We start from the raw sequence: 25,366 nt of genomic DNA on the forward strand, positions 1-25,366 counted from the left end.
ATTAAGCTGTACATTTATGTCTTAAAACTTAAAAAGCTTTATTTTGATAATAAGTTTAGACAATAAGTTTTGGCAATATGTACTCTGCTGACTTCAGGCATGTTTTGGCAATTAGATCTAGAATCTAGATTCTATACAATTTAAAATGGCCTCTAGTTGTCGGATGATAAACCGCAGATTAGCCAAGTTTTTTTCGACTAAGTACTTGACTTCGTCTTGCGGTTAGTTAATTATTTGATTTTAGTTTGGTGTAGCCGTTTTCATTTTCGGAGATGTACATTTAGCCTTGCACTATGTGCTCTACATTAAAAATTGAACATTTTTAATTTACTTTAAAAATTTTTTAGTCTTAGATTTTATTTTTACGAAGTGACTACGCGGATCGTCGATCGTTCAGAGTATTATTTGAATTCCGTAGGACGCATTCTAAAATTTTGGGATTTGCCATCTTCTGATTAAAAAAGCTTAATATTTCGTTTGCAAGCACATCTGGTGTGGTAGAGTCAACAGTGGACCTCCAAGTTCGAACAGGAGAGAAGATTTAACAGAAAGCAGAGCGATCCGCACAAATGCAGCCTTATTTTAATATTTTTAGTAGGCACACGAGGCCTAATTTTATTCACTGCTTCATGTTAACATGATCTATTATAAACACATTCGATAGGGCCTACATGCAAAAACAATGGATAATCTAGATCTAGAGTGAAGTTCCACAGCCGATCACACATATCGGAAAATTACGAACTCTTAACTTTCATCGGGCTCTATTTTGTAACCGTTTCACACAGAAACAAACCCAAAGTACTATGTTACTCCGCTGCCATTCTGCTCTAATATGTATGGTCATTTTGTTTTCCTATGTAGGCCTATAGATTGAGATATTCATGTTTTAGTGGCATCACTACTTGCGATCTTTTTTTTCCTGCAGCCGCCTGCACCGGCTATAGTAATGATCATATTTTATACGCTTAATACAATTTTAATAACTAAAATAAATATTTTACACTTTTAATCGTGTTATTAATTCTATTATTAATTAATAGATCGCAAAACCAAATAAAAAACATGTTAATTAAATTTAGTAATGACACATTAAAGGTATGACTCAAGGGACGCAACTATAATAATCATAACACAAGGGACGTAACAATCAATAACAAGACATAACATAACATTTGTGTAGACATTCTTGTATGTAGGGACACAAACTAGAGAAGTAAATGATCAAAATAATTTAAAACAACAGAAAAAATATATAGATTCAATTACCAATAGAACTTTTAAAATATCAACGTAGTTGGTACAAAAGTAAGTGAAAGCATTATTAGGTGAAGCATTATTAGGTTTATCAGTCTATGAAAAAAGAAATCAAATATTGTGAGCTGTTTTTTTATAAGACCGGCGCTCTTATCACAACCTATTTTATTTTTTAAAAACCATCCGACCCCTATTTGGTTGATCACTAGAGGAACTCTGGTGCATTAATTTATTATGACACTTAACTTTAAATTATTGAAGTTGTATATAACCTACTTAGAAGTGTTACTATTTTTATGTATTTAAATATTATTGTTACTTAGAACAAGATTTATCAGGACAGTAACTTGGTCTATAATCTAATAGATTGCACTATAAAATTGTTGATTTGTAGGCCTTTACTAATACGTTATTAATTTATTTGCAAAGAATTCCTACTGACCTCATTATTTTTAAAGAAGAAAGAAATGAAAAGGGGATCTCTATTTATGATTGCTTATTACATAATTCACACACATTGACTACTTTTTAAATATGTGTATTATTTACATAATTTCCCTGTTTGGTTTATTTAAAACTGAGTAGTATTTTAAATTGCTGTATATCACAAATAAAACTTGTGGAAATCTGAAACTTGCAAAAAAAAAATTACATTTTGAAGCAATCATAAATTTAATCTTCCTTTACTTTCTCTTTCTATTTGCCAGAATAAACCTGTCAAGATTGAATTAGTTGAAATATAGTTCAAAGTTTTAAAATGTGGGCACCAGAGAGCACTGAGCTACAGCCACCAGTTATTGAAAAGATTGGCGATCCAGATAAACTCCTTGCTAGAATTATAGAATGCATCGAGGAAAAAGATTCCCTGTCACTAAAGACTTACATACTAGAGCACAAACTGAAAGAGGAGAGTATTTTCTGGGATCTGATCCTGAAAATTGGAGCATGTGTAACCTCTGAGAACAATGAGAGCAATCAAGGCTTTTTTGACATTTGCAATAGATGTCTGCTTTACTTGGTCAAAGTTGGCAACCCTAAAGAAATACTGCTGGCACTACTGGAACAAGTGGACAACTTCATAGATGATGTCAAGTTTAGATGTTTTCTTCCTCTCATTCAGACAACGCTTCTAAGAATTCCAACAAAGCTGTTTCATTCTTTAGACATCGCCTTGGAAACTGTGTCAGCTCACCTGAGGTCATTACCTGTGCCTGAAAATGTACAGTTGGAGGGGGAAGAGATTAAATTATTCCACGCCGATAAAACTGTAGTTCGTCTGTCTACAATATTAGAATCATTCCTGGAATTTCTTGAGCCTTTTATTAACAGGGTTGATATTCTATCTGAAAACTTTACAAAAACGTCCAGACAGGAAAGCTTAGTTTTGAAGAAACACTTGATTCGTGTGTTTGATCATCCCCTGTGCTACCTTGTTCTGACATACAACACAGAACATGACAAGGCCCAGTCAGATAGTCGACAGTGTGCAGAGCTGGCAGTGAAGCTGCTCTGTAGGCTAGAAACAGATTTCCACAGGTTTATTAGGAATGCAAAGCTTCAGGCAAAACAGGCTAATAGCCATGTAAAGAATAAATTGCTGGATGTTGAAGAGTTAGACAATTTAGAAAATGAGAGCCTAGCTGCAACGAATACCACCGAAGAAGACATTGCAGATATTGTAGAGACTTGGGATTTTAAAATGGATATCACACCTTTAGCTTATGGGTGTTTAAGTTACCTTATACATGCTGAAAACTTGGGGGTAGATAAGTTTCCTTTTATCTACAGACACCAGTATATGCTGGAATTTCACCTGGATACCATGTCTGTGCTACTGAAGAACACTAACTATCCCATTAACTACAAGGGACTTGTTCTCTGTCAGAAGATGGTTGGGTTAGTGCAGAATGGTGCAATGTCTTCAGAAAGTCTGGACAATCCAGGGTTTATGCTTGTTATCAATGATTTAATTGACATCATGATCAAATGTCCTGTAAGAGATCACAGGACTTTGGCCACCCACAACTTTCCCATGTTGATCAAGAAGTTTGACTGTGGTGGGCGCTACCAAATCTACCTTAATATTCTGTCTTCTTGTTCACATTCCGGTCTGAAAGGGTATCTCATTACCTTTATAAAAAATGACATCAGTGAAACTATTAAAGAGTTGAAGCAGATGTCACAGGACCTTAAATCGTCTTCACTACCTGAGAAGGAATCATTCTTTGTTGGCAAAAGGCTGCATAGAATTTTGAAACTGGCACTAGCTTTACCAGAGAAAGAAACCACTGATATGCTTGAAAACTCCGACCAGATCATATCTTGTCTGAACATGCTTCGATTTATCATCCTGGCAGATCCAAAAGCTCTGAATAGCACTGGGTTTTGGGACTTTTTGCCTCAGATAGAAAAAGATTTCCTTGCTCCACTTAGATTAGGCTTAGATCTAAGCAAAGCTCATTACAAGCTTGAACAAGAAAACCTCCAGCAAGGGAAGGACTCTGATGTTTTTGGTCATAAGGGCACAGAGTTGTCTTTGTCTGTCAGTGGAATGAATTTGCCAGAAATGAACAAGAAAGAAAAGCTAGAGCTCATTGGGAAAGCTCTGAATACACATTATGTAATGCATAGTCTTGTGTGTCGTGTCTCAGAGCTTGTGGATTTACACAAATAAAAACACTTTACTGTTGTTTTGTCATTTTGCATTTATTTGAAGGGGTTTCGCTACAAATGTTTCTGTTTTGCTTGTGATTCATTATCCTGTTTTGAAATAACTTTCTTAAGCTAGTATCCATTATAATATTACAACCTATTACTTACATAAGTATGATCATTTTTAATATAAAGAAGGATGATAATAATTTGTAACTTAATAAAGAAGTGAAAATGTAATATTGGTACTAGGTTTTATAAGTTTACATTGTACAAGTTACTCAATTTAAGTTGTTAAAAAGTATTAAACTTCTTTCCTTTGGTCAATAGGTTTTGTTTTTATTTCCCATATTTTGTATTGCTGTTGATTGATAGATGTGGTTGTTATATCTATCTGTGTTAGCTATTAGTAAGAATAATTCTGCTGATGGATTAGAAATTAATATTTCTAAAACTAGCTTTAAAAATATCTATTTTAAAATGTAACCCAATAACTAATAACAAATGTGCATAAGTCTTTATTCACCTCAATAATACAAAAATCTTCACATGTTCTGCAGCAATGCAAAAAGTTAAGATTTTTATTAGAGAAGCTGGGGAATCATGAAAACACCAGATGGAATTATTCTAACACACCCAAAAACAGTCTTTTTCACTCTGGAAAAAATACTAACTTCCAAATACTTTAGAATAACAATAAAGAGAACTAAAAAATGAAATCAAATGAATGTAACATCAATGGACAAAAGGACTAAGGTTTGAAATTACTTCTAGAAGAACTTAAAATAAATCAAACATTTGAACAAGTGATTCATGGGGGAGAATAGTTTTCTTACCCATATGAATCTCAGGGAAAAGCAATGCACCATTGCATAGTGAATACTAAATGAGATACCTTTGAATTTGACAGCTGTACATGTGAAAATGTGTTTTCATCTCTTAAAAGCCTAAGCATGTATTGAAATACAATACTAGCTTCAGTTGATGATCATGGCATGATTTGCAATTAATTTTATCGTAATCTCAGGCTTTTTTACTGCAAGGGTGCAGATCTTCACCAGCATTTGAACTTTTTTAGACCTTTGATCTTAATTCATCAAATTTACTTCCTTGTGACTTTTTTTTATTACTATCAAACGTGAAGTTTTATTTTTAAAAATTCTCAAACAAGAAACAAATGATGTTCCAGCCTGGGATATTTATTGAAATAAATAACTACTGATTTTCCTTTCTTAAATGCAGAGTCAACCTTACTTTCCCCTAATCTTTTTCCTCGCTAGGCTCACCCTGCATACTCAACTGGAACTTTAATACAATTGTGATTCATAGTGAACTTATTTTTTTACAGGAGCTTCATGGAGCACTCAAACTTTCTTCAGACGCACTTTTGTTGTCTCAGCTTACAGGAGATCAAACGATGAAGGAAAGTCAGATGCTGAATCATCACAAAGGTAGTTGCCAAATCTTCAATTTTTTGTTTTTTACAAGGCCCATCTAAACTTTCAAGCAATCTAACCTTTTGGTATAACTATTATTCCTGTAGTGAAAGCTCCGACCAGTCATCCAATGAAGCAGAATATGAACATTCGATAAGGCAGAGAATCCTGAGTGCCTCTTTACACCATGTTCATGAGTTTGGCTGGACAAAGAAAGCTTTGGAAGCAGGTACTGTCGAAAAGTTTCTTAGTGGGATCATTTCACATGCTTATTTATTCTTTCTTAGTAGGACAGTTAGTTAAAGTTAATGGAAGCTTTGACTTTTCTTATCTTACCCACAGACTTTTAAGCAAAATTCTTAAGGGAATTAATTTTGGTTGCAAGTTTGATGAGAATTAAAATAATGTGTTTATTGAAACTTATTTTTCTAACAAAAAAGTAAAAATAAATAACATTTTTACAGATTGTAGAACTACTGCACTACTTAGCATTTTAGTTGTTTGATCAATTTTTTTAAAAATTCACTTTCGTGTCTTGAATGGAAATGTATCATTGCATTTAATAAACAGTTGCATTTTTTCCATTGCTTCAACTATACTTTTGCAATGTTGGTCACTTACATGTCTCATTTGTATTTCTTCTTCATTTTCTTTACTGCTGTCTTTTTAATTACATCGTCTTCTTACTGTTTGGGTGGTAATGAGCTACAGAGTTAATAGATCATTATGGAAGATCACGCTATAAAACAGATACATGGGAATGTTTGGGTCAGACTGGGAAAGATGGAAAAGTTAATTAGCCGAAGTATGATTGCTATGCTTTTAAGATGTACAGAACATGTTTATGAAAACATCCTAATATTGTACAAAAATATTTATATTTCACAAGCGAATTCAATGATGCACTTAAAATATAGCTTATTGAATACATAATATTGAATACAAAGTTAATCATAGGCCCCATGTCTAATTAGTTCTACTTTATCATACTAACATAAAATGCAACCCTCATTTAAATAGAAGTAAAGAGGTAAAGGCAAAACAGAAATTACATTAGTTTAACTATCATTTTTTTGGGCATTGATTTCTAACTTGCATTCTTCTCCTCACACTCATGTCATGGAGTCCTTAATAGTACACATTGAAGTTAACCATTTGTCAGACAAATAGCAGCATATTTTAATGATTTAATTTTTACTTCATTCCTTCAATTTTTAGGTGCTCGAGATGAAGGGTTGCCTTCAGTCGCTCATGGAATGTTTCCAAAAGGGGGTGTTGAACTGATTAACTATTTCTATGTAACAAATAACACAAAGCTAGGGGAGTTTCTTAAAAAGGAGGTTGAGAATGCTAAAGCTGAGGGTCTAGAGTAAGTATTAGTTTTATTTGTTACTTTTGATAGTGGCATAAAAAAGTGTTTATTTTTCTAAAGAAAAAACTAAAATCAACCATTTTATGTGTACTCATAATCAGAATATACAAAATTGTTTTAACATAAGTAATAATTTATTTACATAATATAGAGTAGCAACTTATCCTTAAATACATTTCCTGTTTATTTAAAACTTGTAGTTTTAAGTTTTTTTATTTTGTTTGCAGAAAGCCAAAAACAAAACCATTGATTAGGGATGGCATTGAGTTCAGGTTAAGGTTGATTGTTCCATATCTGGATCATTGGCCTCAGGTAAATTTGACTTTATGCTGTGTTTTGTGCTTTAATTTTAGCATGACTCATGAGTTGATTGTGATTCTATACACTCTTCTGTGTGAGGTGAATCAGTTAACATTATTTATTTAGTATATTTACTTTTTAGGCAATGGCAATTCAAGCTTTACCTCAAAATGCTGTTGAATCTTGGAAAAATCTTTTGAATCTATCTGATGAGATCTGGTATTATGCTGGAGACCGCTCTGTTGATGTATGTTGCTTTTAATGATGTGATATTAATGTCAATTAATATAGCAAAACACAAATTTTAAGTTATTTTCAGTTTTTTCTAAATGAAGAAAGCCTATTATGAATTTTATATTTTATTTCAGTATAACTGGTATACTAAGCGTTTGGCATTAGCTGGGGTCTATAAAACGTCAGAAATTTACATGCTTCAAGACAAATCAGAAGATCTGAAAGAAACATGGTCGTTCCTGGATCGAAGACTCAGTGAATTACAGAAGTTTGGTGCTGCCAAGAAACAGGTATAGATTTTTTCCTAACAATTTATGCAATTGTGTGGCAAATTATTGATTAATTTTTTTTAATATTCATAGAATCATATAAAATCTTTTCATTTTGAATTAATATGAAAGCACATAGATCTGGTTTTTTAAAAATATATATTGAAGTAACATTGGAGACAGATTTTTAAAAATTTTAAATTAATGTTAGGCATTCTATTAGATTTATTTAATTTTGAATGGAATCTTTATTTAACATCCTCATGAAATTCTGGGGTTGGTTTTCATATATTTCTCTAATATTGTTTGCATACCTGACTTGAGTTAGCCATGATGTTCATTATCATTGTGTTACATGGCTAAATGTCCTCTCTCCTTCATCTAATTTATAAAAAATGTAAATTGTAGATGCTTCAATCCATGTCAATAACCTGGTATTAGTTCTCTGTATTACATAAGTAACCCGATGTTCATATTCTTTGGATACAGGAACAAATGTATAGTGCGTACATATTATATATTTTTCTTAAGCCAAATTAAATTGTCCAGGAACTATAGGCCTATAAAAAATGCTGAAAATGGTTGTATTAAAAATTCAACATTGAGATTTTTAACAAATAAATTACATCTGTGATTTTTAATTATTTATTTTCTTTGTTAATAATTGTATCCTTGATTTTAAAGCAATAATTTTTTTTACACATTTTTTAATCTCAAAACTTACTTATTGTTATTTGGTTTTGCTCTGTGACAGTAATTAATACAAATGTAACATACATTCTAACAGTTTTCTTCTTTTTAATATCTGTGTTACAAAAGAGCATCATAATTGGAATACCAATTTTTTCCCTTTTTCAGTGTGAACAAAGCTCAGATATTCTTAAAGAAGCTTTGACTGGGATGTACATTACAGTAAGTTATTTTACTTTAGTTCTTATAGGTTAAAGCAGCTTTATGCTTTTTAAATGTGCTCTGCATGTCACATTACTAATTTTTTTTCAGAATTAAAAAAAAAATTAGTCATTGAGATTTTGTCTAGTATATAAATATTTTGCATTATCCACCATTTTAACAGTTTTTTCTTTTTAAAAATATTTTGAAGGAAACATATTTTTGTAATAAACTGCTGCAAATTTATTTTTGTGTATTTTATTTAAAATACATTTAAGATCCTTCTTTTATTATTTCAATAACATTAACTTTTTTCTTTTTTTAGGGACGCAATATTTTAGGAATGAATTCAAGAAACAGATGAAATGTATTGCATTTTGATAACTGTATGGAAGTAACAGTTATGTACACAGCAATATTGTCAAACATTACTGTGATCTTTAATTTGCTCACATAGCCCCTAAATTGATAAAATTAAATGTAGGTTTAACAAAAAATAGTTTCGAATAGTATTTTTTGTTGCAAAGATTATAAAAAAGGATTCATGGATATTTTTTTAAGTTACTTGGTAAAAATCTTTTAGTTGAACCCAAGACTTGTCTCAGGAAAATTGTATAATCAGATCTAAATGTAGTCTGGTAAAGTCAGTATAAAATACCACTTTAGCTTTAGTTTAAATAATCATTTTAATAACTGCATTGTTTTTTTCTCTAAGTAAGCAGTTTAATATATTTTATTTTATTTGTGTGAACTTACAACTAAAATAAAAGATTGTTTTTGCAAAGAAATGTTTCTTCTTATAATTTATATTTATTACACCGCAATATGTATACTGTATAGGTCTAGAAAAAAAAACTTTGCCATAGGTTAATTTTATCAGAACCTTATGGGGGGGAGGGGGGTGAGCTACCCACTTACTGCATATTTTTATTTCTAGACGTGTATAGTATACAAGTGTAAATGCGGTTTTAGATTGAATTTTTTGCTCTGAACAGTGAAAAATTAACTTATAGGCTTTGAAGTTTTTATCTCAATCTGTATACTGTATCACAAAGCCCATCTTAATATTCAAAAGTATTTTATTGTAATAATCTAAAATCTTTGTGTACTTTAACAGTTATAAATATGGGCACTATTTGTTGTACAAAATGATCACAGGCCAAAAGGAAAACTGTCCATTTTTACTAAAGTAGCATTTGTGCTTCATAAATTAAGGCTTTGTACTGGTACATTTTCAAGCATTTTTAAGAGCAATGGTGAGTTTTGAGTCCTCTCACTATAGTTACAAAAAAGTATTTGTGTAGTTCACCATTACTCTTTTAAAACCTTGTCTGTTAAATATTGCATGCTATCTCAGCCTATGTCAAGCTGCATAAATACTTAATTACAAGTTGCTATGGTTTACACAAGTGTTTCTTTTTTAACATGTTAACTTTGCAGTATGTTATTGGTATCCCGTGGTCGAGTCAGTAAAGCTCATGGTTGCTAAACCGAAAAGTCTCGAGTTCGAACCCTCAGACAGATGAGGCTCGTTAGCTGGGGACAGCCACTCTTCTAGGAGAGACAACTCCAAAAATTAAACAACTGCTGCCTTGTAGTTTGTTCTTGGTTGGACAAAGGCTATGGAAGCAAATCCAAAAAGAAAAGCAGGCTGAAATCGGAGTCAATGGCCTCAATGGCGCTTAACCAGTGGACACGTAATGCTTAATTGTGTTGAAGGCGTGGTCGAGTCCGCAAAAAGCTCATGGTTGATAAATTCGAACAAAGTCTCGAGTTCAAACTCACTGGCAGATAAATCTCGATCCCCTTCAACACTAATAATTAAGAACGAAGAAAAAGAAGATTGGTATCCCTAACCAAATACAGTCCTCTTGCCAGAACCTGTTCCAGTTTGTGTCAAAGTCTTAGTTTAAAATTAAGACTATCAAAGTGTTAAGTGGCTTTATACTTGTTTCCGCATCAACCTTACATAACAGGAGTTTAAAGGAATAATACAAAACACTAATAAAAAAATTGTGTAGCAATCAATATTGTACCATTTTATTTTTTATCATGTCATGTAACATGTCAAGTGTCCATAAGTATCAGAAGCTCTCATTCAATGTAAGAAATTATTTTGTCCAAACATGTTCCATTGTCTTAACCATGAGTAAAATTGTTACCTCTTTATGATAATTAGTGTAGAAAATCTGATGTTTCCAAACTCTTAATACCAAAAAATTGGTTTTAAAAATCTAAACCACGTGTCTACAACATTGTGAAAAAAGAAACAGGACAAATAGCATAATTAATGAAACAATAGAGAAGCAGAAGACACGGTGAAGGCTAAACACTGTGAACATTGATGACAGACATTTAAACAACTTGATGCAACAACAGAGAGGGCTGTTTTTTTTTTAAATATCACTTTTCAGGCACTAACATCACCTTTAAAAAAAAAACAAATTCCAAATTTAAAGATATTGCTTAATATTTGAACGGTTATGCAATTATTAAGAAAGCTCACAAATTAGATTTTTTAAATCTCTATAATGTTTGAAAAAAGTGATTCTCAAGTTTAACTCGAAATATTTTTTATTAAATATGTACATAAAACTACTTAACGGCTAAAATGTAGCTAATAGTAATACAACAGTCACAAACAAAAGTTGCTTATTTTAGTAGACACTGGTCTCTAAGGGAACCATAGATGTATAAGTTGCTTGTAAACTTTTTAAGTTAAGAAATAAAACTTTTTTCCATTAAGCAAAAAAGAATTCTTAAAATAATTTTAAATATGTACTTTAAAATAATCCTCAACAAGATGTATTTTATTCTAATTTACGTAGGTAAAAAAAAAATTTAACTAGATATCTATATTCTAAATGGTTTTGTTATTATTTAGTGCCAATTTTAACTTTCAATAGTAATTAAAATACCTTTTGAGAAATTCAAATGGATTTCAATTTAATACCTGTGTAACTTATGGATAGAATATAGATTACGACTACAATCAAAATGTCTATTATAAGTTGTTTTTATAAAAGATTGGGCCTTTTGTAAAAACTAGAAATACCAATAATCAAGTTTTTTTGTAAAATTAAATACGTAACTTGAACTTATCGCTATGACAAAAAATAGAAAGGTTGAAAATTAAAATATGCAGAATATTTTGCACCAATATTGTGAAACATTTTAAATTTTACATTATTAAAATAACTATCACATCACTTTTGGTTAAGCAATAAGAAAAAAGGACATTTTCACATCAAAGGAGGTAACAATTACAAAATATGCCATACACAAAATTTTAGTTTACATTTTCATTGCAGGTTAATATATAATTATATTCTAAAATATAAATCACTTATTTTCACTCAGTAAAAAATAAAATGTAAAAACAAGCATTACTTTCTCAACAATATTCTAAGACACTGAAAATTGCAAACATGATTGTATTTTATGGAGGGAAGAAGAAAGTTGAATAAAGTAAGTTCAACGAGATGAGTACCCTATGTGAGCTTCCAATATTTACACATTTCTAAAATATTACCAAAACAACTAAAACATGCATGTAAATCAGTTATACAACCGGGACCAATTACTCTTATTTAGTTGCGCTTTATCAAATATGCTAAAAATTTAGAAATTTAAAAAGATAAAGAATTTCAACAAAAATAAAGGCAATGAGTTACTTTTTAAAATGCTCTATATCTTACAAAAGAACCGGTTGATTTCATAACAAGACATAAGGGCTGAAAAAAAAAAAAGATTTTGAGTATGTTATTCTTTCATTATCAACTGATTTTTGAAAGGCAAATGACAAATATCCTAATGAAATTAATTGCCTGACAACACCCATTCATATCTTGCTGCCAAGTTAAAATGCAATATACCTAAAATAAATACATTTCAGTTTTGTAAACAATAACATTTATAGTGTAGTCACTTTAGACTAAACTTTTTTTTTATATGCCTACATTGCTTGATATGAAAATTCAGGTTTGACATACAGAAGAAACACAAGGTCTAAAGTGAAGCCATTTAAATTTTAATTATGCACATCTATATTATTTGGTTTTGTTACTCTGACCTATAATTATGCTTGTATACTTGTTTCTAGCACAAAATGAACTTTCAAGTTTTTTCAAAATTAGCTTTTCACAAAAATACATGCGATTTTTTAATGCTTAATGATTAATATGCTGTCTGAAAAAAATGCAACTTGCGGTATAATTAAAAAACATAATATATTTTAGTAATGTCAAGCATAATGTTACTGTGTAAAGTTTCTGATAAATGACTTTGTAAAAAGGCTACAAAACAATTAAGGCAGCTTTCACAAAAAGCAATGTCATGTGAAATTTTTTTTGTTCTTTATTTTAAGGAGGGATGTTTTATTAGAATGCAAATTTGGTAGGGCATGAATAAAGCATTATCTATTGGTAACTTTAAACTCATAATTGAAAGTAAAAGCCAATCATAGCTCCAGAAGTGTTATGCTTAATAATAACTAGAAACGCTAAAGAAAGATGTCTGAGGAAAACAGTGGTCACTATAGGTAATGATACAAACATTCAACCCAACATAAAATAATACAGCATAGCACCAGATCTCACTTAAAGGGCTCACATATCTGTTAGAGGTATAAATTTTGTCAGTAATTACAAAGATTGAAGTGTGCAACCAAGGTTTCATAGTTCAAGCATAAGTTACTATTCAGTAACTCGAAGTGAAAAAATGTATCAAAACTTTTTTTTTTGCAAATGGAGATCACCAGAGAGATATAATAAAACAATGTAATAAACAACATTAGAAATAACTAAATTATTGACTTGGATGAGTGAAAAAAGGTATGAAGGCAGGATTGTTAGGATGAAAAGTAGTGGGAAATGCACTAAGTTTATGTACAAATACAAGGCTGCACATGACTGTATTTTATGTTCAAAATCAATAAATTAAATTTATGGAAATACAAATGTATAAATTATTCACAACATAATAAATACAAGTGTGAAAAAAAAAACATCCACAGTAACTGATAAAATTTAAAATTTGCTAAATATAGTGTGTTCAAACAGCAATAATAATTCAAACTAAATTTTTTTTTTCAAGAGGAAAATTGTGATTAAAATTTGCTGTTAGATTTTAGAAATTTTTAGAATTATTTCAATTTCATTCTAAATTTTAATAAGAAATTAAAATTAAAATTTTTGTTAAATTATGTTTTTAAGCATTGAATATACAGGTACATATTAAAGCATAGTCTTAATTTCTGTTTGCTGCTTAGAAATCACACTATTGAGGGAAATAAATTATGCATACAAATCATTTTGAAGAATATCAACAGTAAATTAAAGTTGCAATCAACTTTAAAAACAGATAAACCATGAAACGTAAACAGAGTCTAAATAATTATAATCATTTTTATCACTGAGCAAACAAAATCATACTCTCTTTAAGTAGGCACATTCATTACAAACGATTTTAACTGTATTATGTTTATTATTTTTACATATTATTTTATCTTTTTTAAATCTCAACATTTTAACTGGGCAGGATAATTTTATAAATTTTCATAAACCAACAACATATAAATCTAAACCATTCTTTTTTGTCAATCTATTAACTCTTTATTTGCAGGAGTTTTTAGAATTGGTATAAAATATGTTAGTATCCTTTCTTTTTTCTTGAATGCTGTTTTTTTTTCTTATATTTTTAGGAGCATACTGTAGATCAAATTTCATAATGTAATGTTAAACCCTTCAACCCTTAGTTTCTTCTACTTTATCTCTTAAAATGGGGGCACTGTTTATTGTCTTAATAATGTTAACATTGTAAATTCTCTGATCAGCCTTTAATCACAAAAAAAAATACAATTGCAATTTGAAAACAGTCAGTATTGTTAAAATTGAAGAGATAGTTTTTCTACAACTACATTATAAAATTTAATTTTTGGGGACTTCAAAAATTTTTAAAACATGATTTAAGGACTTTTATTTTTGGCAAATGAAAAAAGGTATTAAATGCTAAAGAGAAAATAGAGAAAAAATGTTTTAGTGCTTGAGACTTTCTAGGAAGTAGTAGAAGTGGTTTTGGAGTTAAGTATATGTTGCTACTGACATAACCATTTGCAGTAAGTCATTCTATTTTTTTTTGGGTATTGGCAATGATTCTGGGCATGTGACTGAAAGGGTTAAAATTACATTACATATCACTATGAACACTACTACTAGCTTAGTTTACTAGTTTACTGACTAGATTTATTTAAGGTAATCATTTAACATAATCAAAATTTTCCTATTTACGTTTAGCGAATATTGCAAATTTCTAAGCAAAAAAAAAAAAAAAAACCTTGCAGAAAATTCTTGTGTAGTCTGTAACTAAACTATTCAATATCTTCTCATTGAATTGTTATACAATTAGTGTTTACTAAAATATTGCTTAAATCCCTACTAGATTAGCATATTTAAAATAGACTAGACAATTTACAACATTTGTATTAATTGTAGAAATACAAATCGGTTTATATTTAAAGAAAAATAAGTAGGCATTTTTATAATACTTTTACCAAAAAGTCAAAAGCCATTTTTAAAATTGTTGGTTGCATTTTGACAAGTACTATAGTAGACATTGAAAAAATTTATCAGCCTCTCATTTATCATTGCTGTTTCAAATCAATGTTTTCTTTAATTTTCTAAAATTTTGTACTAGAATAATATTCCTGTATTATCAATTAAAGTGGGTATTTACACAAAATGAAACAATGTATAAGAAAAACATATACATATCAACTAAATGTAAGTCAAGCAAGAGCAAAACAGTAACAATTAAGAGGTATAAAAAAGATCACATTTTGGATGTTTTGTTATTAAAAAAATAATTAGTCTAGAAAGTATAATGACAATGCTTTCTATTATGACTCTCTCAAATCTAATTTTGGTACTAATTGGGTGAAGATATAAGTAAGAAAATACTATCTTAAACATTTAATCAAAATATGAAACTACTGTTAGTATTTTTGCAATACAAGTAAACAAATATTCCACAAATTTAACTGTTTAAAAATCTTGCTAGTTTTCCACTAAACATTTTCTAAACTATAAACAAAAACTTGTTCATACAGTAAATTCAAGCTCTTACCATACAGCGTTGTTTAACAAATATAATTCAATAAAAGACAGCACGTAAAAAAATATGCAGAAATCTTATTTCTTAAAAGTGTGCACCTTTTTAATCCCTGACTTAAACAAAAGATGTATTGCATACATGTATTTTGAGGCAAGAAAGAAAAAACAGTAGTTGAACAATACATATTTACCACTGAAATAATACAATATGAGCTATCACACTTTATTACCTAAAGTATCCTTTAAAAGTATGACGTAACACAGGGTCATTTTTCTTCTACAAAAATATCAAGCATAAGAACAGTAGTTAAGGCAGCAAATAAATCACACATCAAATTTTAAAAATTAAACTGCAAAATGTTAACAACATGAAAACTGATCTAAAAGTAGAAAAGGTGGGCAGATGAAGATTTTGATGAAATGAACACAATCTCTTTTACACATTGAACATAAAAAAAAAATTAAAGATCTTCAGTATTGATTTTCTTCAATCCAACCTTTGAGAGTAGTTGGCAACGGCAACTGTTGAATATGATCATATCTTGTATATTGCCGAATGACAAAACGACATAAATATTGTAATGATCGCACCTGTGTAAATCTTGAGACAGGTTTTGTCAGACGTACTGGATACTGCGGAGCACCGGGTGAACGGGATCTAGAGTAGTAGAATATCCCAGTTTGTGAGTCATTCATCGAATGTTCAATCAAGTCTACAATGGAGGGATACCCCTCTGTGTCTGGCTGTGCATAGAAACTAAACATTCCATTGCAATGTTCAATACGAGTATGCAAAGTGCGGCCATAGGAACGAAATGAGAGACTTAAGAGATAGCGTTCGTCTGAGCTGTCACGAACTAGAAACGCACCATCTGGCTGGTTTGTTAATTTATCTTCTGCTTCATTGCGAGTTATGGGACCCCAATACCAACCAAACTTTGATAACCTAAACAATTCTTGAGTCAAACTCCATACTTTTGGACTCCATATTTTAGTTTGTTCTTTTATAGGATCATACTCAACACAATCTGCCAATTCATAGACAGGTTCAGAATTTGAATTATTATCTTCTTCACTATTTTTGTTGTAACTATCCATAACATCAGAAATTGTATCATCCTGTGTATACTCATCACATTGTGATGATGCAGCAGGATTAAATCTAGAAATATCTTTTGATATGCAACCTGGTTTATCTTTAGGTACTTCCAAATCAAAATGGTCTGTGTTGGAATGCCATTCATTAAATTTTGCTGGGGACATGTATATTTTTAATGGAGAGTTCAAATTATCACAACTTTGAGAGACAGAGCTAGAACGAGATTCACAATCACGAGGCTGCAGATTTCTCTCTTTTAACCTTGAACTATTCATATTAGCTGTAATATTTTGGAACTGGATATCCCCTATGTGCCCATTGCACTCTGCCCCTTCTGATTTTCTAATTGAAAACGATGAAAATTTCCTTCTAAGGTTTCGAAAAAGACCCATTCTTTCCCTTTTCCTATGATTGGATTCTTCAGATATTAGTGTGGCTGAGCCTGGAGAGCTGTGACAGTGCTGATCATGCCTAAGACGAACGGTTGCATGATTTTGTTCAGCAGAGTTCTGCAAACTCTCTAAGCTGCCTGGATAATTTACTTGTGGTGAAATATTCGAGTTGTTGATAAAAGAATAATGACGATTTGTTATTGTAGTGGTCGTTGTCGAAATAGAAGTTCTCTCTGCCTCGGTCTCTCCTTGAGCTGCACTATCTAAATGTCGACTAAGTGTTGCGACTTTATTAGTCTTGGTGTTTGATTTTTTCATCGTCATATCAAACACCGTATAACTTCGAAAATCATCGCAAACCTGCTTTTCACTGACATTTGAGTGATTTGTTGTGGTTCACAATAGTATTTTCAACAAAAGTGGTTCTACGTTAATGATTACTGCGCATGCGCCAATCTATCTTCCGCATTAGTCACGAGCAGACGACAAGACAGAAAATACCCAGGCCTAGGCCATTTTAATCAGATATAAATATAAGCTTTAATTGTATATCCAAATTACTGAACAAAATCATTTTTTTTACAAGTTAATGCAAATAAGTACATGCCATAAAAACTATAGAATAATATAAATCTAGAATCTAAATAGGGGTTAGTAAATTTAAATTTGATAGATCTAGGTGTTTAAAATCAAAAAGCTAATTATTAGGCCCCTATTTCTTTTTTTGTTGTTTTGTTTTGTTTAATGTTTCGTTCAGTGTTTCTTCCAGACTTTTTTCTCCGGGGGTGCACTTGGAATTTTCGGGGGGGGGGGGGGCGGACACTGTCAAAAGTATATATTTTCTATATTTCTTCTACCCCCCCCCCCCCCCCCCACACACACACACACCAACAAAGAAGAAATATAGTAACCTATTAAAAGCGGCCTGTCCACCCTACGCCATGCATTCCGCCCCTGCAACACATGACGTCTACAGTGTTTCTTCCAGACTTTTTTCTCCGGGGGGGGCACTTGAAATCTTCGGGGGGGCGGTAAACTTTCTTCGGGGGGGCGGACACTGTTAAAAGTATATATTTTCTATATAAATTATATAAATTTCATTTCGTTCGGGGGGGCGGTAAAATTTTTTCGGGGGGGCTAAGCCCCCCCGAAGAGATGCCTGGAAGAAACTCTGGACGTCTATGAATGTGACCCCGCTTTAAAACAATAGAAAGCTAAATCAGTTCTCTACTCATTAAGGAACTCATAGCCCCAAATTCAATTGAAAACAAAAACTAGATCTATATATTTTGTACGAGCCAGCAAAAAATCAAGTTAAGAAAATGTTTAACAATTTTACAAGCGCAAAATCAGGGGATAACCTATGTTAATTGTCGTATCAGATGGGCTCAAGGTCCACATAAATATGAAATATTGGCATATTTCACCTTAGGCTACTCAGCTATGTTTCCACTATAGATTAGAATACAAAATAGCTTCTCTTTGGCCCCAAGGTTATATTGCTTTATACAATTCTTTTTTCAACTAAGCATTTCTATGGGCCTTCTGTCAGAAAATAATTGCAACACGTTACTACCTCAGTGAGGGTATTATGTAATATCACCCACTGAGGTGTAGTGTGTTTACGAGCTGACCCTGAGAGTTGTGAGAGACAACAAAAAACAACGACGCCTGCTGGTTGTTTCTGGATCAGCCTATTTATTGCATGCAGCGAATTGCAATTTCCAGTACAATATCAAGCAGAGGCGTAGCGAGGGGGGGGGGGGCGGGGGGGGGGGCGGACCGCACCGGGTGACACCATTTACAGGGGGGTGACATCAAGGCAAAAAATAGCAAAATATATAGAGAAAAATTTGAGAGGGGGGGGGTGCAAATCGAAAGTTTGAGGAGGGGGGGTGCAGATTTAAAAAATTGAAAGTTTGTCCCCGGGAAGGGTCTCTACGCCTCAGGGGGGTGACACCATTAAGTGCCGCACCGGGAGACACCCGACCTCGCTACGCCACTGATATCAAGTACATAGATATATCTAATCTATAGCCCTTCAATTGGTCTATCTATATACTACTCGTTATTCAATGCCCATGTCATGCAGTTACTGTCCTGGTCACCCGCAGCCTGGAGTGCCATTTGACACAGTCGCAACTACCCAGAGGTCACATGACATTGGGAAATACGGGGAAACATTCCTCACTCGGGCAGATGAGGCTCGTTAGCTGGGGACAGCCACTCTTCTAGGAGAGACAACTCCAAAATCAAACAACTGCTGCCATGTAGTTTGTTCTTGGTTGGACAAAGGATATGGAAGCAAATCCAAAAAGAAAAGCAGGCTGAAATCGGAGTCAATGGCCTCAATGGCGCATAGCCAGTTGACACGTATCCTTAATTATGTTGGAAGGGGATCCCTTCTAACACTAAAATTAAGAAGGATGAAGAAGATTCCTCACAGAAGAACATTAAAGTAAAAATAACGTTGCTGTCCCAAAGGGGCCGCAACCCAAAAAGGTGTAAATTATCTCCCATGACTGGTAAAACAAAATCTACGAGTGAAAAAAATAAATAAAACGCTGATGAATCTGATTTTCGTGTTTATGATTGTTTTTTTTTTTAAATCTTTCTATATGTGTCCAATCCCTTGTCTTTAGGTTGTCCAAAGTAGTATTACTCTATATAAAGTAGAAATTATTGTACAGAGTAACAGTTGCATCCCTTGCCGCATTATCGCAAAATGTCACAAAACAAATGTCATTTGTCACCCCTGTTTCATTTGAGTGTTATAATTTCCTTGGCTAATTAGTTACTAATCTAATCATATTTCAAAGCAATTGGAATTTATTTTTAAAAATTGTTGCTGTGTTCCATTTAAAATTTTTAAAAAATGAAATATTTCATAATTGGTTGTGACGGTGTGAGATTGTTGTGCTTTAATTACTTTTTTTTTGTAATTCATGCCTTGGAATTTTGACTGCTGATTTATCAGAAGTTTATTAGTATTATTAGGATATTAGATAGGCGGGTCATGCTGAGAAATAAATAAACGTAGTTTATTTTTTTCCTGCACGCACTTATGATCATATCATAAAACACAAAGATGTGTCGTGTCATACCACATCCAAATATAACAAAAAATAAAACGTTTGCATTGATCAACCCCATAGTCACCCCCACCCGCACAGTTAAACTATGCGTGTGTTTTTTTAAGTGCGTGAGTGTTTCATGAGTGTGCGTGCGTATGAGTGTGCGTGCGTTGCGCGCGTGTAAAAGTTTGTGTATTTATCTGTGTGCATAAGATGTATGAGTGTGTGTGAGTGTTTCTGGAGATATTAGTACTAGGCTCATGTATTTTTGCTTTGTGTATTTTAAGTATGCTAGGCGCTCATTAAAATGTAGAACCAACATTTAATATAAAAATAATGTTCTTGATAATTTGAATACGGTACATTACTGCAAGGAAAACCAAACAATAGTTTTATTTTCAGCAGAGAGATAGATATGTACTAAAGGACTTTGCTTTTATAGAGGACATTAAACGGGCTAAAACAAAGCAGGCAAAAGAAACCGTTCACTATCGTCGACAAAAAAAATGGATACTCTTGAAGTTGACGGCAAAGAAAAGCTAAATGTAATTAAAGTCCATCTTGTTGTAAAAGTTATAACATACATTGAAAATGTAGTACAATAAAATAATGTACATGTTTCTTTCATTTACTTTGATTAATAATCAATAAAGACCTGCTATCATTATTATAATAGATTGACGACAGAAGCCTGTGGTTGTATATAACACATTTATTGGGTCTAACTACCACGATGGTAACACACAGAGAGGACGGAAGGAAGTACACAAGGGACATCACTCAAGATAACAATATTATAAATATAACTAATACAGAAGAGTGAGTTCCCTTGACCTCACAATTATTTCAATCTATTACATCCCTTTACCCTTAGAACACAATAACACATCTCTCAATAGAACAATTGATAGTATCCTAAAATCACCAATTATATTGTAACATGAACACTATGGTAGATTACATCCTTACAAACAATGCACAATATGCCACAACATAATCAAGATACAAAACAATGATGTCAAAGTCCTTTTGACCCTTAAAATCATAGGTCTAACTTATTTGGGACTTTGATTGTCCTGCTTGACCTTCTCAGTGGCTTTTGATTTGGTGACTCAAGATTCTGACCATCTGGATTCTCTATCTCAGGAGGTCTAGGATTTAAATCATTAACTCTAGAATTTACATTTTCTGACTCTAGACAACTTGGTTCACTCATATCAACAGAACTTGGTTGTGGAACAAACTGAGTTGGTGTGAACTGATCAGACTTGGTGGGATTGACAGATTCACACTTATTATCTGCACAAGTTATTTTCAACTGGTCTGCATGTCTACGGACAATAAGTCCATCATTTGTTTTTACTTTATAAGACACAGGTCCTGTACATTGAACAATTTGACCTGGTATCCATTTTTCCTTTCTCCCATAATTTCTCAGATACACATTATCATTAACTGCAAATTCTCTTTCAATGGATGATTTGTCATGATTTACTTTTTGTGTATGTTGATGTTGGGAAACAGACCTTTGAACAGTTGGATGTAGTAGGTCAAGATGAGTTTTAATTTTCCTACCACATAGCAATTCACATGGTGCAACACCTGTTGTTATATGAGGAGTTGTGCGGTATTTGGTTAAGAACCTGTTTACTCTTTCTCTAAGAGAAAACTTGTTACCGGTATTCATTTTTACCATAGCGGTTTTGAATATGCCTACCGCTCTTTCAGCCAAACCATTCCCAGCAGGATGATAGGGGGATGTGGTTATATGCTCAATACCATTTGCCACACAAAACAGTTTAAACTCATGAGCTGTGAAACTAGGCCCATTATCTGAAACAATTTGATCTGGTAATCCATGAGTTGAAAATATTTCCTTAAGTTCTATAATGGTATCATTTGCAGTGATTGTGTTCATGATTTTAACTTCTAACCATTTAGAATGTGAATCAATAACAATTAAGAACATTTTGTTCATGAAAGGTCCTGCGAAATCTATATGTATACGTTTCCATGGTTCAATTGGCCAGTCCCAGTTTTGCAAAGGTGCTGTAGCTGGTTGATTTGAATGTTGTGCACAGCTTGAACAAAGTTTTACATATTTTTCAATATCAGCATCCATATGTGGCCACCAGAACCATGATCTTGCTAGACTCTTCATTTTGGAAGAACCAAGATGAGTATCATGTAAAGTTCTTAAAACTTCTTTTTGTAACATTTTGGGGATAATTACTCTTGACCCCCATAGTATACATCCATCTTCTAGACTTAACTCTGTTTTTCTTATTTTATATGGCTTTAAGTCATCATTCACAGACTCTTCAGGCCAACCATTCTTACAGTACTCATATACTTTTATTAAGCACTCATCTTTTTGTGTTTCTCTTTTAATATCATTCACATTTATATTGGAGTTATCCATGATAGTGAAGAGAACAAATACATCTTCTGGTACATAGCTCAGGCTTTGGTTTTTTAAAGGTAATCTACTAAGACTATCTGCACTATTCTCAGATCCAGGTTTGTATTTCAATTCATAATTGTATGCAGTTAGTGTGATAGCCCATCTTTGAATTCTTGGTGAGGCATGCTCAGGTAGGGTTTTGTTTTCTCCAAATAAACCTAGCAATGGTTTATGATCTGTAATGATGGTGAACTTCCTACCAAACAGAAACTTATGAAATTTCTTAACACCAAAAATGATGCCTAAGCCTTCCCTATCTAACTGAGAATAATTTTTCTCAGCCTGGTTCAAAGATCTACTGGCAAAAGCAATGGGTCTGTCACCCTTCTCATCCATGTGGGACAAGACTGCTCCTACACCATCTGGTGAAGCATCACATGTTAATATAAGTCTTTTCCCTGGGTCATAGTGAGTTAGTAAGGTGTCAGAAGACAAAGCCTCTTTTGCTGTATTAAAAGCAGCTTCTTGTTGTTTACCCCAGTGCCAAGTTGCATTTTTCTGTAGCAGCTTGTACAGTGGTGATAGTTTACCAGACAGATTCCCTATGAACTTTGCATAGTAATTTATCAAGCCCAAAAAAGCTCTTAGTTGTTGGGTATTTTCAGGTTTGGGTGCTTCTTTAATGGCTTTTGTTTTCTCAGGTTGAGGTCTGATGCCTTGTTTGCTCAATATATAACCAAGAAAACTAATTTCTGTCAGCATGAATTGACATTTATCTTTGTTTATCTTTAAACCTTTTTCACCAACAATTTTCAATACTTTATCAAGTGTTTTAAGATGTTCAGTGTCATTCTTACCAGTTATGTACACATTGTCAAAGTACACACAAACATTTGGAATGTCCTTAAAAATACTGTCCATGACAGCTTGGAAAATTCCAGGGCTAGATGATATGCCAAAACATAGTCTTTCATATTGGTAGAGTCCTTTATGTGTGTTTATTGTCGTATAGACTTTTGAATCTGGATGCAGTTCTAGTTGAGTGTAAGCATGACTAAAGTCTAATTCAGTGAATTTGTCTCCTCCTGCCAAATTCAAAGAGATTTCCTCAATGTTAGGTATAGGGTACCTATTTAGCTCTATTTGCTTATTCAGTGTAGTTTTATAATCTCCACAAATTCTTATAGAACCATCCTTCTTTAACACTGGCACAATGGGTGTCGCCCAATCGGAATAGTCTACCTTCTTTATAATGCCATTAGATTCCAATCTACTTAGCTCATTTTCAATTTTGTTCCTCATTGCATAAGGTGGAACTCTAGCTTTGCAGTATCTTGGATTTGTATCTTTAATGCTTAACTTCACTGTTCTATCATTTAGTAAACCTAAATTACCAAAAACACATTTATTTTCAGATATAACTTTATCTAGTGAAGTAAGACTAGATTCTTTTACATTCTTCAATGAACAAATACTCTCCCAATTTAACTTAAGATGACTTAACCAGTTCCTACCTAGTAATGGCGGTCCATTTCCTTCAACCACAAGAAGAGGAAGTTTAACACTTTGACCATTATAACTTACATGAACCATACACTCTCCTATTACCGGAACATTGTCACCAGTGTATGTTGTTAGACACTTGTGACACGGCTGTAGAGGCACTGATCCTCCTGTGGCAGCGTCAAACTCTTTCTTTGTTATGACTGTTAGAGATGCTCCAGTGTCAAGTTGGAAGCTGATGCTCTTACCGTTGATATTAACTTGTACATTGATGGGAGCATGACTTATTGATTTCACAGAGAACAGGTTGAAATCCGGCTGCGAATCAGTTTGAGAATTTTCACAGGTAGAGTGGTTCATTGGTTGGGTTAGGTAGTCTTGGTGAGAGTTAACATAGTGCTGCTTTTGGTTGCGGTACTGTCTTGACTGGCTAGATTTAGCAACAGACGAAGACTTTGCAAAGCAGGCCTTGGCAATGTGACCTTGCTTACCGCACTTATAACAAGTTGCTAACTTGAACTTGCACCGATGAGATGCATGGGGACCTTTGCATCGATGACATTTTTGATAATTACTACTAGATTTAGATCTAGGATTTGAACGAGCAGGCTGTTTAGCATAAGTTGGAATGCTCTGATGGAGTTGATGTTTATTGACTAACCTGCTGTTTACTGCATGGATCTCTGAAGGTGCTAAAGATCTCGCCGCATCAGATGACTGCTGGAATGACATTGCAAGTTGTATTGCTTTTTCTAATGTTAGATCTGACTCGAGCAGCAACTTTCTTTGAATATCAGGGCTGTTTACACCTGTCACAAACTTTTCACATAGTCTGTCAGACAGCGTGTCTCCAAATTCACAGAATTCACTTAAATGACGTAAAGCAGCAACATATTCTGATATTGACTCGTTTGGTTGACGAGTCCTACTGTCAAATCTAGCTCTACATAAAAACTTTGATGGGGTAGGCGCATGGTGGTCTGTTAGCAATTTGCTCAGCTCGTTAAAGCTCTTGGTAGTTAGACTAGCTGGTGCGCATAAGTCTTTTAGTAGCCTAAATTGTTGAGGCCCTATGACTGTTAACAAAATAGCTCTCTTTTTGGCTTCTATCGTCACGTTGTTTGCTTCTAGGTAAAAGCTTAACCTCTCTAGGTAATCTTGAATGATTTCATCATTCGCATCAAATTCTTTTATTTGGCCATACAGCGCCATAATTCTAGAAATAATTAGCTAATAAGCTCTAGCAAACCTCTTTTTTTGCGTAAGTAGGTGCTCTTTCTAGTAGATGTTTATCCTTCGTCGCCAGTTATAATAGATTGACGACAGAAGCCTGTGGTTGTATATAACACATTTATTGGGTCTAACTACCACGAT

The 25,366-nt window shown here is 32.8% G+C and overlaps 4 protein-coding genes across 4 annotated transcripts; 2 read left to right on the top strand and 2 right to left on the bottom strand.

Annotated features, from left to right (window-relative positions):
- The first annotated feature begins 132 nt into the window (after positions 1-132).
- LOC131957944 (ubiquinone biosynthesis protein COQ9, mitochondrial) lies at positions 133-10,439 on the top strand. The gene is made up of 9 exons (XM_059322806.1): positions 133-221; positions 5,258-5,360; positions 5,453-5,574; positions 6,564-6,714; positions 6,945-7,029; positions 7,160-7,264; positions 7,386-7,541; positions 8,379-8,432; positions 8,737-10,439. Exons 1-9 carry the CDS (start codon positions 146-148, stop codon positions 8,773-8,775), a joined length of 891 nt encoding a protein of 296 aa, XP_059178789.1. The 5' UTR covers positions 133-145; the 3' UTR covers positions 8,776-10,439.
- LOC131957942 (glomulin-like) lies at positions 1,638-4,252 on the top strand. The gene has a single exon (XM_059322804.1). The coding sequence runs from the start codon at positions 2,015-2,017 to the stop codon at positions 3,929-3,931; it is 1,917 nt and encodes a 638-aa protein (XP_059178787.1). The 5' UTR covers positions 1,638-2,014; the 3' UTR covers positions 3,932-4,252.
- Positions 10,440-10,572: 133 nt separating the features above from the next.
- On the bottom strand, positions 10,573-17,458 carry LOC131957943 (uncharacterized). The gene has a single exon (XM_059322805.1). The coding sequence runs from the start codon at positions 17,333-17,335 to the stop codon at positions 15,992-15,994; it is 1,344 nt and encodes a 447-aa protein (XP_059178788.1). The 5' UTR covers positions 17,336-17,458; the 3' UTR covers positions 10,573-15,991.
- Positions 17,459-20,810: 3,352 nt separating this feature from the next.
- On the bottom strand, positions 20,811-24,853 carry LOC131957963 (uncharacterized protein K02A2.6-like). The gene is made up of 2 exons (XM_059322837.1): positions 24,004-24,853; positions 20,811-23,874 (listed from the first exon to the last, which is right to left on the bottom strand). The coding sequence occupies exons 1-2, from the start codon at positions 24,722-24,724 to the stop codon at positions 21,128-21,130; spliced, it is 3,468 nt and encodes a 1,155-aa protein (XP_059178820.1). The 5' UTR covers positions 24,725-24,853; the 3' UTR covers positions 20,811-21,127.
- Positions 24,854-25,366: the final 513 nt, after the last annotated feature.

Source organism: Physella acuta, unplaced genomic scaffold, assembly GCF_028476545.2.
Source record: "Physella acuta isolate Inbredline_101_S28 unplaced genomic scaffold, ASM2847654v3 ptg001281l, whole genome shotgun sequence".
Taxonomy (NCBI): Eukaryota; Metazoa; Mollusca; class Gastropoda; family Physidae; genus Physella; species Physella acuta.